General features: G+C 38.8%; 1 protein-coding gene across 6 annotated transcripts; it reads right to left on the bottom strand.

The window, feature by feature from the left end:
- Positions 1 to 712: 712 nt before the first annotated feature.
- Positions 713 to 11,281, bottom strand: ddx61 (DEAD (Asp-Glu-Ala-Asp) box helicase 61). 6 transcript variants are annotated; one of them, XM_084943590.1, is made up of 13 exons: positions 11,139 to 11,281; positions 9,541 to 10,340; positions 8,303 to 8,366; positions 8,060 to 8,164; positions 7,481 to 7,610; positions 6,840 to 6,986; positions 5,906 to 6,000; positions 5,666 to 5,788; positions 5,440 to 5,568; positions 2,314 to 2,494; positions 2,127 to 2,228; positions 1,818 to 2,033; positions 713 to 1,153 (listed from the first exon to the last, which is right to left on the bottom strand). In XM_084943590.1, the coding sequence occupies exons 2-12, from the start codon at positions 9,714 to 9,716 to the stop codon at positions 1,849 to 1,851; spliced, it is 1,437 nt and encodes a 478-aa protein (XP_084799716.1). In that variant the 5' UTR covers positions 9,717 to 10,340; positions 11,139 to 11,281; the 3' UTR covers positions 713 to 1,153; positions 1,818 to 1,848. The 6 variants fall into 6 exon arrangements, with proteins under 6 accessions (XP_084799716.1, XP_084799719.1, XP_084799717.1 ...); XM_084943593.1 differs by having other exon boundaries at positions 9,541 to 10,284; XM_084943591.1 differs by lacking the exon at positions 11,139 to 11,281 and adding an exon at positions 11,019 to 11,132.
- Between the last annotated feature and the right edge of the window lie 487 nt (positions 11,282 to 11,768).

The following is an 11,768-nucleotide window of genomic DNA, read 5'->3' as shown; positions in this document are numbered from 1 at the left end:
TTCCAACTCGTGCTCTTCTTTGGTCTTTTTGTGTACTCTATTCCAAAATATTAGGTGCGTCTCACAATTAATGTAAATATCTTTAGTAAATCAAGGGGCAGAAACTTCATCTGTAAAGGCAAGAACTGGTCACACCATTCAGATTTTCTGCCCAATCATCTGAATGTTAATGAAATGGTGATGACAAGAATGAAAGGATTACTGGTGCTGATTCCATTGTATTTTCCACACAGTTTGTCTCAGACAGTGTTACAAAAATAAACCCCGGGAGACAGCTTGTGAGGGTAAAAGTGCTAATGAGAAGGGTCAAGTAAGAATGCCCACATCGGTTCTAGCTGACAGAAATAAGGAAGTTGGGGAGAGGAAAAAAAAAAATTAATGTGTGTAATGTTGTAGCAAATGTGTCCAGACAAAACTGTGGCTTTACCCAATGCAGTATATGCAAATTTTATATTGAATAGTCTTTCTGCTAAGATTTTAAAGACCTCCACAGAAGAAGGGTCAGATTTCACACAAGGCCTGTGAAAGTAATGCAGTAATGTAATAAAATACCAGATTACTTAATTCAATACTGCAGACCATGCATCAAATTAATTTGGGGTTTGGTGATCTTCAAATAGCCCTTTTTTTTTTAAACCGATAATATACATCATAATACTGAGCATGTCATAATTATCACAGACAGTATAAGAAATGACCAAACGTACGTGACCAAAGTTGCAGTTTTTCTTTATGTCACTGGCTCAAATGCATTTCAGCAGGATGTGGACACAAACATTGTAGTTCACAGTTGGCACAATCCACCGAGTTCACCTTTGGTTACGGTTTTATTCTTACAACAAAGCACCAAAAGCAGATCATTTCCATCTTCTTTCAATAGTGGCTGAATTTGGTGAGATCTTTCAACCTTAGCTCAAATCACATGGGCAGTGATTTCTAGCAGTGTAGTCTGCCACACTGATAGAAATCACTGTCCAAGCTCAACTGGGAATTTTCTGTGGGACAACAGTTTACAAGTAAACTCAAACTGGAAATGAAAAATGTACAAAAATATTATTTTGAGGGAGTTTGGAGCAGAAAGAAAATCTTCACTTTGAATCTTGTGTGATGTGTAGCCAGTATTGTGTGACAAATGCCAGGCACCATGTTTGTTCTGCAAAACAAAAGAAAAAAAAGCCAGGAATAAAATTATAATCTCCAGTTCCAACCATGTCAATGTGTCACTACTGTAGTAAACCCACAGATCAGATAGCTGGCCCTGTGTGCAGATCAGCTCTGTCCAAATCTATGCTGACTGCTCTGTAACCCCTTCACCTTTAAATCTTGTAAAGCTTTATATCCTCTTTCATGAAGATTAACTAATCAATTAAAAAGGCTGCTTCAGGAAGAGTGTTCAGATGCACTACATTCTAAACCTAAAATACCCCTATATATATGTACTCTTCTCAGCGAGCAAGAATATTCTCTCTGGTTTCACCTGTACATGATATACTTTTTAAGCTATTCCTTGCTGATGAATTCACCTCACAATCATAATACTGGAAACACAGAATAGGGCAGTGAAGACTCACTGGCCACAGATCAAACAGCTTTTTAGCAGCCGCGTTCAAGGCCGAGCATGAACCCCGAATAACATTTTGATGTAGATTAACTGACAAATGCAATTAAAATCTGTGTTTACACGGTTGCAACAACCTAGTCCTGAGCAACCAAAGGGCAGCAAACAGCCCATCTTGTTTTATTTATAAACCAAACTTTTGACTCTTAGAGATTTATTTTTCAGTAATGCTTCAGTTTGAGCCATTCAAAGAACTGACCATTGATTTGTGCAGCTCCCAGTTCATAGTTTCATGCCTTCTCTTCACCACCATCTTCTGCGTCAACAGAGTGAAACTCTGCAACATACAGGCTCTTGTCAATGCTGCTGGGTATGGGCTTAATGTCAGTAACCAGCTGGTCCTCAATATTCTTCAAATTGTAGCGATCATCTGAAGTTATGAGGTTGATAGCCAGACCCAAGTGACCAAAACGCCCTGTGGAAAAACAACATGGTGTCAAGCTTGTATTAGTAGTGGTATTACAAACAGTAGCTGTAAACCTAACTTATTGACAACACGACAGGTTACCTGATCTGCCAATGCGGTGGAGGTAGGTCTCTGCATTTTTGGGGAAGTCAAAATTAATAACCACGTTTACAGCCTGGATGTCAATTCCCCGAGTGAAGAGGTCTACAAGAAAACATGTGCTTACTCAACCCAGTGAACATTCGTTCTTCCACTTCACATTTTTCAAATGCAAAAACTCTTCACCTACCTGTGCAGACTAGGTTTCTGCACAATCCATTTCTGAAGTCATGGAACACACGGTTTCTGTACTCCTGCATCATCTTTGCATGAATGTAGAAGCATGAATAACCAAGTTGAGTGATTTTCTTTGCAAGAAGTTCAACTCTCTGAGTGGAGTTACAGAAGATGATAGACTGATTGATCTGGAGCTGGAAGAGAAAAATACAGAATGAAGGGTTATTTCACAAAATATGAACAAAACTGTTTTGTTGGAAGCTGTGTTTACATTGTGTTGTATTTTTGTTTTATTAGCTTTAAGTGCAAATTTTATGTTTATCATAAATACATTTTCCTTTTTACTTAATCTAACAAAAAAATGTGAATTCAAATACACGTTACAGGCACAGTGGCACGCAAAGGCTGGGTCAAAATTTCCATTACTGTGAATAGTTAAGGAAGGAAGGAAGAAAGGAGGACAGACCCCCCCCCCCCCAAAAAAAAGGAAGGATTTGTTCAGTGGTCCTCAGGTCAGAGAAAACGAAGAGCAACAGAAAATCAAAAGGTAAATGCATTACATGATCATGTGTGAAGCAACATTGGTGTAACTTCAACTAAAAAACAAACAAACAAACAAACCATTGTCTTTTTACTAGGGTCAGTACTGCGTGAACACAATGTAGGAGCCAATTATATTTACTCTATACCTCATAATGGTCCACAGGCTAAATCATTGTATGCCACTGCTGACTTCTCAGTCAGCCTCCAGGTGTAAAAAATGAATATGAATGATGAATATGTTGGTTACTGGGCAAGCTAGCAATATTTTGGATGGCAGTGAAAGACTGATTTCATGAATACTTTCATAAAAGACATGAAAATGTGTCTTTTTATTTTTTATGAAATGCCTCATTTGTAATTTCATCTCACCTGGATGGTCACAGTATTCTGACAAGGGATGCCCAAACCTGTCTTCTTAGATTTTTCAATTTATTTTTGCATATTTTCCTACTAATATCTTCGACCACAACACATGTCATACAACACAAAAAACCCACTATCACCCCAAGGGGGCAGAGTTTCTCTTCTTAATGGTGCAGCAATCCAGTCTTTAAGTGATGATGTATTAACTGTGCTTCTGGGTCCAAACTGCTCTTCATTTATTGAGGCTGTTGTGTTTTTTTTTTTTGTTTTTTTTTTACATGTTTTAATACTTTGCATCTTGTTCTATTTAATCTGAACAAGCACTAAAAAAAAAGAAAAAAAAGGAAAAAAAAAGGCAGTGATCACTGTCAGCCCCTCTCGGTTTTTATTACAACTATTCATTTTAAAGCTCAATTTTTAAAACCTTATGATGTAACTACAGCCCAGCCCACGCGGTAAATTAATGACTAACCTCGTATTGTGGCTGGATTGTCTCAGTTGTTCTCCTGACTGAAGTATGGTCCATTTAAAGGATCCTGCTATGGAACTGAATTTGTCCATAACCATGGGGAACCCTTGCATTAACTTTTATCGAGTAGGGAAAAAGTTAGCGTTCATCAGCTTACTGTGTTTATATTATGCCAACCATAGCTGCGTAGCTAGCCACCATGTAGCACACCATTATATATCAGCTAGCCCAACTTCAGTAACCCTGCAAACGTCACTGCTGCTGTTTAGTTTCCTGTCTTCATTTATCTCAGAAGTGAAAAAACGTTTTGTTTTTTTCAGAAATCCCTAATGCAGAACACGGTATGTCATGTTTAGATGGAAACTAGTGAGCTAACTCCCTGCCAACTTCTAACTCTTACATTTCATAAATTCTGTTTTTATGGATGCCTGGATGTTAAACTTAATTATTACACCTATTAGAGCAGCCACACTGATCATTTTATTAAAGATGAAAGAGGAAATTTAGACAGTTTGTAACTCTTAGTGACGCCCCAGTGTTTGTTTGACTTTGGACCCAGAAATGGTTAATGACGTCAGACTTAAAGACTGGATAGCACAAATGGTTGGTCAAAACTAGGGGTGCAACAATACATGTATTTGTATTGAACCATTCGATACAGTGCTTTCGGTTCGGTACACATATGTATTGAACAATACAACATTTTTTAATTTATTTTATCAACTTTTCTTCTGATGATGCTGTCTGTGTTGAGAGCTCAGTGGATCTGCGTTCGACTACTCTGCCTAGGATGCATTGTCGAGTGCAGATCCACAGAACGCCGCCCATATGCATTCACTCAAGCTAGCGAGACAGAACCCTAGTGTAAAGACAAGTGGGAGCAGATAAAAACAACAACAAGCACACATGCTACAAACTTTACCCGAGTCATTTAGACAGCCGTTAGTACATGATTCTAAGAGGGCAAAAGAAATAGACAGAACAATTGCTATTTTTTTATGCTGTCGACATGCGACCCTTTTCTGTTGTAGAAAAACACCGGGTTTCAGGAAATGCTGAGAGTACTTGAGCCCTGCTACAATATTCCTTCACGAACCTATTTCACCAATACTGCAGTTCCTGCTTTGTGCAAGGAGACAAAAGCCAAATTAGAGACGGCAGTGTCAGCAACACCCGGTGTTGCTCTGACCTCAGATGGCTGGACTTCAAGAGCTACACAGAGCTACTTGACCGTCATTGCACATTACATTGATCTGGAATGGCAGATGAAAAGCAGTGTTTTGCAGACACGCATCATCGAAAGTCACACCACTGACGACTTAGCCAAAGATCTGTCAGAAGCTGTGAAAGATTGGAAGTTAGTGCGACCAAATGCTATAATACCTGTAACTACTGACAATGCTAAGAACATAGTTAATGCTGGGCTGGGGGTAAGAATATAGCCCACAAGAAGGGTATATTATAGTTTTGATTTTGGAAAGAGACATTTCTCTGTAATAAACTTTTTTCCACAGATGAGTGATTTCTTGATAAGATAGATTTCTTTTATTATTTTGTTGTTTCAGCAACATCTAATTTGAAAACTGTACTTTTGAATTAAAAGAAATATTTATAATTTTAATACATTACAGATTAAAAAAGGCATGAACATTTTTTTTGTATTGAAAAAATATCAAACCATGACACCAAAGTACCGAACTGAACCGTGATTTTTGTATATTGTTGCACCCGTAGTCAAAACTAATCGAAATTTTGATTACTTACCCTGGAGAAGAGTGTGTTAAGACAGTGTACCTTCTGTCTTTCAGTCACATAGGCATAGTACTGAGTGATGCCCTTCAGTGTGAGTTCCTCCATCAGGTTGATCTCATAAGGCTTCTGCATGTGCTTACTCTACACAAAACAGTTTACAACAACTTAAACCGTTAAACGAGAGTACAAACAAAGTGAATTCTTACTCATGCAGAAGATTTAATGTTTGACATCTTACCATGAATTTTTGCACACTGATGGGAAAAGTGGCAGAGTAAAGCAAAATCTGACGATCCTTTGGCATGAAACTGATGATATTTTCGATCAGGACCACAAAGTCCTGGGAGAGCAACTTATCTGCCTGAATAAAGGGAGAGGGGAGGTAAAACATCAAAAGGAATAGTATGTCCACAAACTTAAAAAAAAAAAAAAAAAAGTCAACAATAAACAATATAGAAAAAAAGAGAGCAAATCGTACTTCATCCATCACCATCATTTGAGTCTTGTCCACTTTTGCCACACCCTTCTTAATTAGGTCCAGTATCCTCCCTGGTGTGGCAATCACTACATGCACTGCAGGAGAAGCAAGCATGAAAAAAATTTTTTTTACCAAGAAAAGTATTACTGCCATGGTTACTGGGAGCCATCATGGCTCAAGAGTTGGGAGTTCGCCTTGTAATCGGAAGGTTGCCAGTTTGAGCCCCGGCTTGGACAGTCTCGGTTATTGTGTCCTTGGGCAAGACACTTCACCCGTTGCCTACTGGTGATCAGAGGGCCCAGTGGCGCCAGTGTTCGGCAGCCTCGCCTCTGTCAGTGCGCCCCAGGGTGGCTGTGGCTACAATGTAGCTTACCATCACCAGTGTTTGAATGTGTGTGTCAATGGGTTCAGTGTAAAGCGCTATATGGCCATTTTACCATTTACTGTCACTCAGCTACATTTACAATTCTATATAAATGCTAATATACACATTTATAAAAGAAAGGTGAGTTTGAAAGAATGTCACCTGTGTTTTACATACTGAGAAGAGTAGCCATTATTAAGTGCACACCAAATAAGTTTGTCTAAGATATGACTACATTTCAGTGTAAAAGCTAACAAAGTTATTTGTATTGTGTTCTCTGCCCTTTAAGTCCAGCTTACAAACTTTCTCTCTTCCTGGCCCCATTCATTGGAGACTTAAGAGCCAACAAACAAGAGTCAAGATAAAGGAACAATTTGAACCTCAAATATGAACATATTTGCTACCTAGTCCATTAGTCAGATAAGCAATTTAAACTTAACTATATGTTGGGGGGAAAAAAATAGTAAATATCTTTAACAATATTTAAAAAAAAAAAAGAAAAAAAAAAAAAAAGATTCAGTTGCAGCCATAAAAATAACTTTTTTTAAATTGTCTTAAAATGTTAAATACCAGTCTCATCAAGACGCATGATGTCATCCCTCAAGTTTGTCCCACCCGTTGTAGCCATGATCTTGACTCCTCCCAGGTGCTTGCTGAGTTGAATGCTGATCTGGCTCATCTGCAGGGCCAGCTCTCTTGTTGGCACCATTACCATGGCTGGAAGGAAACGGATACAATAAGGGCTGATATTAATGCAGAAAAAATTAAGGTTTCCAGCAGCAGAAAAACTATTGATGGAGTAGTGCAGTGCAGCGATCATAATCAGTATATTATCAATATTTTCCATTAGTTTTAGAGCAACAAAAGAACCACTGATCAAAGTGTGCACGTGTGCAGCTTGAGCACAACATCCCTACAGTTCATGAAATTATCTCTACTTTTCAGTCATGGTTGTCATATATTCATGCTCATGTCTCAGTTTATTTTATTGCACTTCACTTAGTTTTCAGTAGTCTGTAGTGCTGCAGACCACTGATTCTGCACGGTACTTTCATGCACTACTCATACGCTGTGAAGCCACTAATCATGTACAGTCTGTCGCTACTTTCTTCCACTGTTGTCTAGCCACCAGGCATCATCTTAAACTGTAGTTGGTTGTCTCAACACTGTCATGACTGTAAGCCATCAGCCCAGCCCTAGAAGAAACTCACCCTGGATATGATCCTTCTTAAGGTCTATCCTCTCCAGGAGAGGAATGAGGTAGGCACCACTTTTTCCCGTTCCATTTTTAGCCCTTGCCAAAATATCTCGTCCTGATAAGGCAATAGGGATGCTCTCCTCCTGTTGGCAGACAGACAAGTCGATTCAGAAAAATGGGCATGGTTCATTAGGCATGAAGCAATGTAAATAGACAGGACTAAAGGATCACCCCTACTGTTTCCTCTAAGAGTCAAAAACGCACAAAGTGACACCAATGTTTAACACTTCATACTTATATGTAATCAGGAGGACTAGAGATTGGACTCATTTAGCCTCCTACTCACTGAAATTAAAACTTGTTCCAGAGTAAATTAATCAAAAATGCTTCTCTTCTGTTTGGTAGATGCATATTAGTGTTTCTCCTGCTGTTTTTTCCATTTGTGGACAACTTCCCCGCAAAGCATATGGCTGAGGCATGGGGCTGTATCAAGGCAAAGTGGAGGTAACGGGATTCTGTTAAAGGGTGCAACTATTTATACACCTAAATTAACACCAGAAACAGGAACCAGAGTTCTGGCTACTTTATTTACCTGGACAGGGGAAGGTTTCTCCCATCCCATTTCAAAGATTCCCATAAGCAGTTCTCGCTTTAAGCAGTAGTCTTCAAATTCATTTCCCTTGGTGGATGTCACATCCTGGAGAACACAACTCAATCATTTTAGTTTACTGTTTAAAATGATCCAGAGGTTGAGGATTACAGCACTAGATGGCAGCATGCACTGAGTCTAAGTAAGTATGTATAACTATACTTGCGTCTAACGGCAGTCACCTACCGAAGTTTTCACCCTGGTATCTTTTGGAGGAAGCTCCAGGCATTTCTTCCAGTCATCACCAAACCTAGTCGTAATCAGGAGTACAATTTTTGTAGGGAAGACCCAGACCGTATCAAGTGAAAAAAGAAAACAAAATGTTAAAATAAGCACTGCAACATTTAGTTCTTTATTTCATAATCTTCAGAGAGGGAAAAGGGCTTTAAGCAGTGTGATTTGGCTCAACTTGGAAAGATGAAGACCTAATATACTAAAAATACACAACAGCTTAATGTAGTAATTTCTATGGCGAGCATTGGTGAAAACAACTTCAAAGCAGCACAGCAATACTAAAACTAATGTATGCAAGGCTAATATTATAACTTCTAAGACCCACACAATGGACTAACCAATTATTAGAAGTACTCATTGTTTCAACTAGATGGCAGAAATTAGCCAGATATAAAGAATAACTTTTACTTGTCCATATCTGTATTACTAGTCTAGTTTTTTTATTTTTTATTTTTATTTACATGTACAATGACAATAACCTATTGTATTCTAAAGCAGTTCTGCTGCTGGCCATAATATTGAAGAGCACAGAGAGCATGCTGACGCCTTTAAAACTGCACTCTGGAAACCAGGGTTATTTTTGATGCCCACTGGTTATGAAGAACTAAAAACAATTTCAAATTATATTCCTTTGGGTAGGCAGATACTTGCCCTCCACCTGTACGCATGTCACTGTTTGGTAAGTGGGCAAACATCTAAATAAGCATTAAATGCAAATCTACTTTTTTTTGTTAATTTATTTTGGATCTTGCTTTTAACACCCAGCTAGCCCTGGTGTGAATGCTGAGGATGTTCTAAAATTGTCACATATGCACACAACCTAAATGTGAAGTACATGATCTGCACAAAATTAACAATTCTGTAATTCATGAACTTCCAAACAAAGTACTAAGTGCTCACAACAGCAAAAACATCTTACTGTTAAACCTTAAATTATTAAGTCATGTCAGGACAGGTGTAATGGTAAATAAAGCTGATAGCGGGGATTAAAAAAAGGCTTTGACTGTTTATTTTGCAATGTTCAGCTAGAAGATGTGGTGAGAAGTCCTGAACTTTCCCATGGGGTTCTCATGCAGGTTTTCTCTAAAGCACAAGCTGTCAAGCTGTAAAAAATGATTATGTGAGGAAAAAAAACTACACTTTTCTGTTTTCAAAGTAGAAGAGAAACATTACGAAAACCAGTATCTTACTTGATGCCTCCACTGCTCTGAGGTATGCTGGTCCTTTTATGGGCACTGGGATGTTGGACATTTGACAGGAGTTCAGACTGTTGTCCACCTGTCTTGGTCTGTCCCCTGAGCTGCCCATTTGCTGGTTTGTTCAATCCAGCCATTGGTGCTGGGTTTGCGGTTCTTGCTGTCGCCATGTGTCCAACACCTTAACTGGATTTTCCTCACAGTATTGTAATATTTCAGCTTAGTTCCTTTTCACTGCTCTATTTTAATGTGCACATGTATTACAAAACTAAAACGTGAGAAAAATAAAACCCTTTTCTCCTGTCTATCCTTTTTAAACCATGTGTTCACAATCTAACATTCAGACCTCTTCATAAAAAGAAGTTTGTGTGTAAATTCTGCCTATTTACAATACAACTCTCCAAAAAGGAGAAATCAATATAAATAGCGTGACTAATATGACCAAAGAATAAACTTGTGTGTGTTTTTAGTGTGCACTTGTGAGTATGAGTTTGACTGTTACATTGACTGAAAATGGGCAGTATTAAAATATGGACAACTTGATCACATATCTAACTGCTCTCATGTTCAAGTATATAACGCGTACTGCTGGGGTTTAATACTGGATTGTTCTTAATAGTGGTCTGAAAAAATTACAATTCCTGCAATTTTTTTTAAAGCACTGGCAGGCTACATTAAATTTTGGGGGTCATTTTTTCGGTTTTCAATTCTCCTGTAGCAAAACGCCAAGATGGAAGCCTACAAAATGTTAAAGGAAATGATGAACAATACACAAGAAAAGTAGTCCAGGTTTCCTGCAAGAAATAAACAATTGCGGTTGTTTTTTTAAGCATTAACAGGCTAGTCAAAAGAGAAGAGCACAAAAATAACGAGCGCTTCAAAGTGGTATTACTCAAAGGCACCTGACCATCAACGAAATACATTTCAGATGTGTACCAAAGGCAAAGCTCACCTTTGCTATATTGTGACAAATAATGCTGCCACCACAAGACTGGTGGTAGATGGCAAGAAAGTCTATCAAGTATTTATGGAAATATAAGTAAAATGAGGAGGTTGAAAAACGTGGAGTTCACATTTTAATTCGGACAACTTTGCCTTTGTTTTGATGCCGAGGCTAACAACCAGTGTAAACTTAATAACAGCTGCAAGCAGTTTTGAATTTTAGCAGCCAGTGTTATGGTCACTTAGCTAGCCAGTGCAATTGTTAGCCATGTTAAACAACAAAGTAAAGCCAACAGTGACCGACATGTGTTTAGTTTATCCATAAAGTTACCGCTATCGATAACAAAGTTAGCTAGAATACTTTAACTTACACGAGTGTACACGCCGTTAAAACTTCACGTACAGCTACGTGGGCTTTGCCATCGAGCTAACAAGCTAAGACTGCGTCTTTTTTTTCCGGTTTGTGAGAAACTGTTTCAAAATATCTGTCGTTTACAAAGAAACCGCATCTGCATCCGTTTACGTCTTACCCTTCAGCACTTTCATTCAACCATCCGAGCACGCTGATTCTAGCCTAGGCAGTATACGCTAACGGTGACGCTTAACTCTACCAGTCAGAGAAAGATGCTACCTTTCCCTTACAAACTTACCGCCTGTGTCGTGATTCAACTGTATATCGGCTTTTCGTTTAAGCTTGGTAGGCACTACTTTTGACAAAGGCACAGAAGTTTTTTTTTTTTTAAACCTTTTGTCTCTTCTTTGAGAGAACTGACAATTCAACATGGCCGCGCTCGTTTTGGGGTTGGCTGTTTGAACCAAGGGAACTGCCAATTGGCCAATCACGGGCCTGTTTTCAAACGCCTCAAAAGTTTTAGCTACTCAGCTCAGGGCATCACTGAGGCACCGACTCTGAAGCCCAAAATACTGGCAATATGTAAATATAATGACGCTGACATTAACCTTAATACTTTTATTATTATGATCTCATATAAATGTTGCTTATTGAGGTAGTGAAGGTGGGTGAGCTTAAATACATGCAGTCAGCCCTGTGAAGTAATGACAGTGCACCAGAGAGGTGAAGAAGAGAGGGCTGGCAGGGTAGAGTGGGTGGAAATGAGTGTCAGGGGTGATTTGTGTAAAAAAGGATAGCAGCAAGAGTGACAGGGAAGGTGTGCCTGACGACAGTAACACCTTGCAAACACTGGCTCTGACAAAAAGACATGAGAGCTGGACGTGGCCACTGTGGAAACCTTTAAAGGGAGCAGCCAAGTAAAGAAGAA

Source organism: Perissodus microlepis, chromosome 11 (genome assembly GCF_051167445.1).
Source record: "Perissodus microlepis isolate ML-2025 ecotype Zambia chromosome 11, ASM5116744v1, whole genome shotgun sequence".
Classification (NCBI taxonomy): Eukaryota; Metazoa; Chordata; class Actinopteri; order Cichliformes; family Cichlidae; genus Perissodus; species Perissodus microlepis.
This window is presented reverse-complemented; position numbering and strand designations above follow the sequence as displayed.

What these genes read in the sequence shown, in the direction of transcription:
- ddx61 (XM_084943590.1), bottom strand. Translation starts at nt 9,716, where the DNA reads ATGGCGACAGCAAGAACCGCAAACCCAGCACCAATGGCTGGATTGAAC. An exon ending in AGAAACCTTCCCCTGTCCAG is followed by an intron (nt 7,611 to 8,059) that starts GTAAATAAAGTA and finishes GTCTGCCAACAG; the next exon opens with GAGGAGAGCATCCCTATTGC. An exon ending in AAATGATGGTGATGGATGAA is followed by an intron (nt 5,789 to 5,905) that starts GTACGATTTGCT and finishes CCCTTTATTCAG; the next exon opens with GCAGATAAGTTGCTCTCCCA.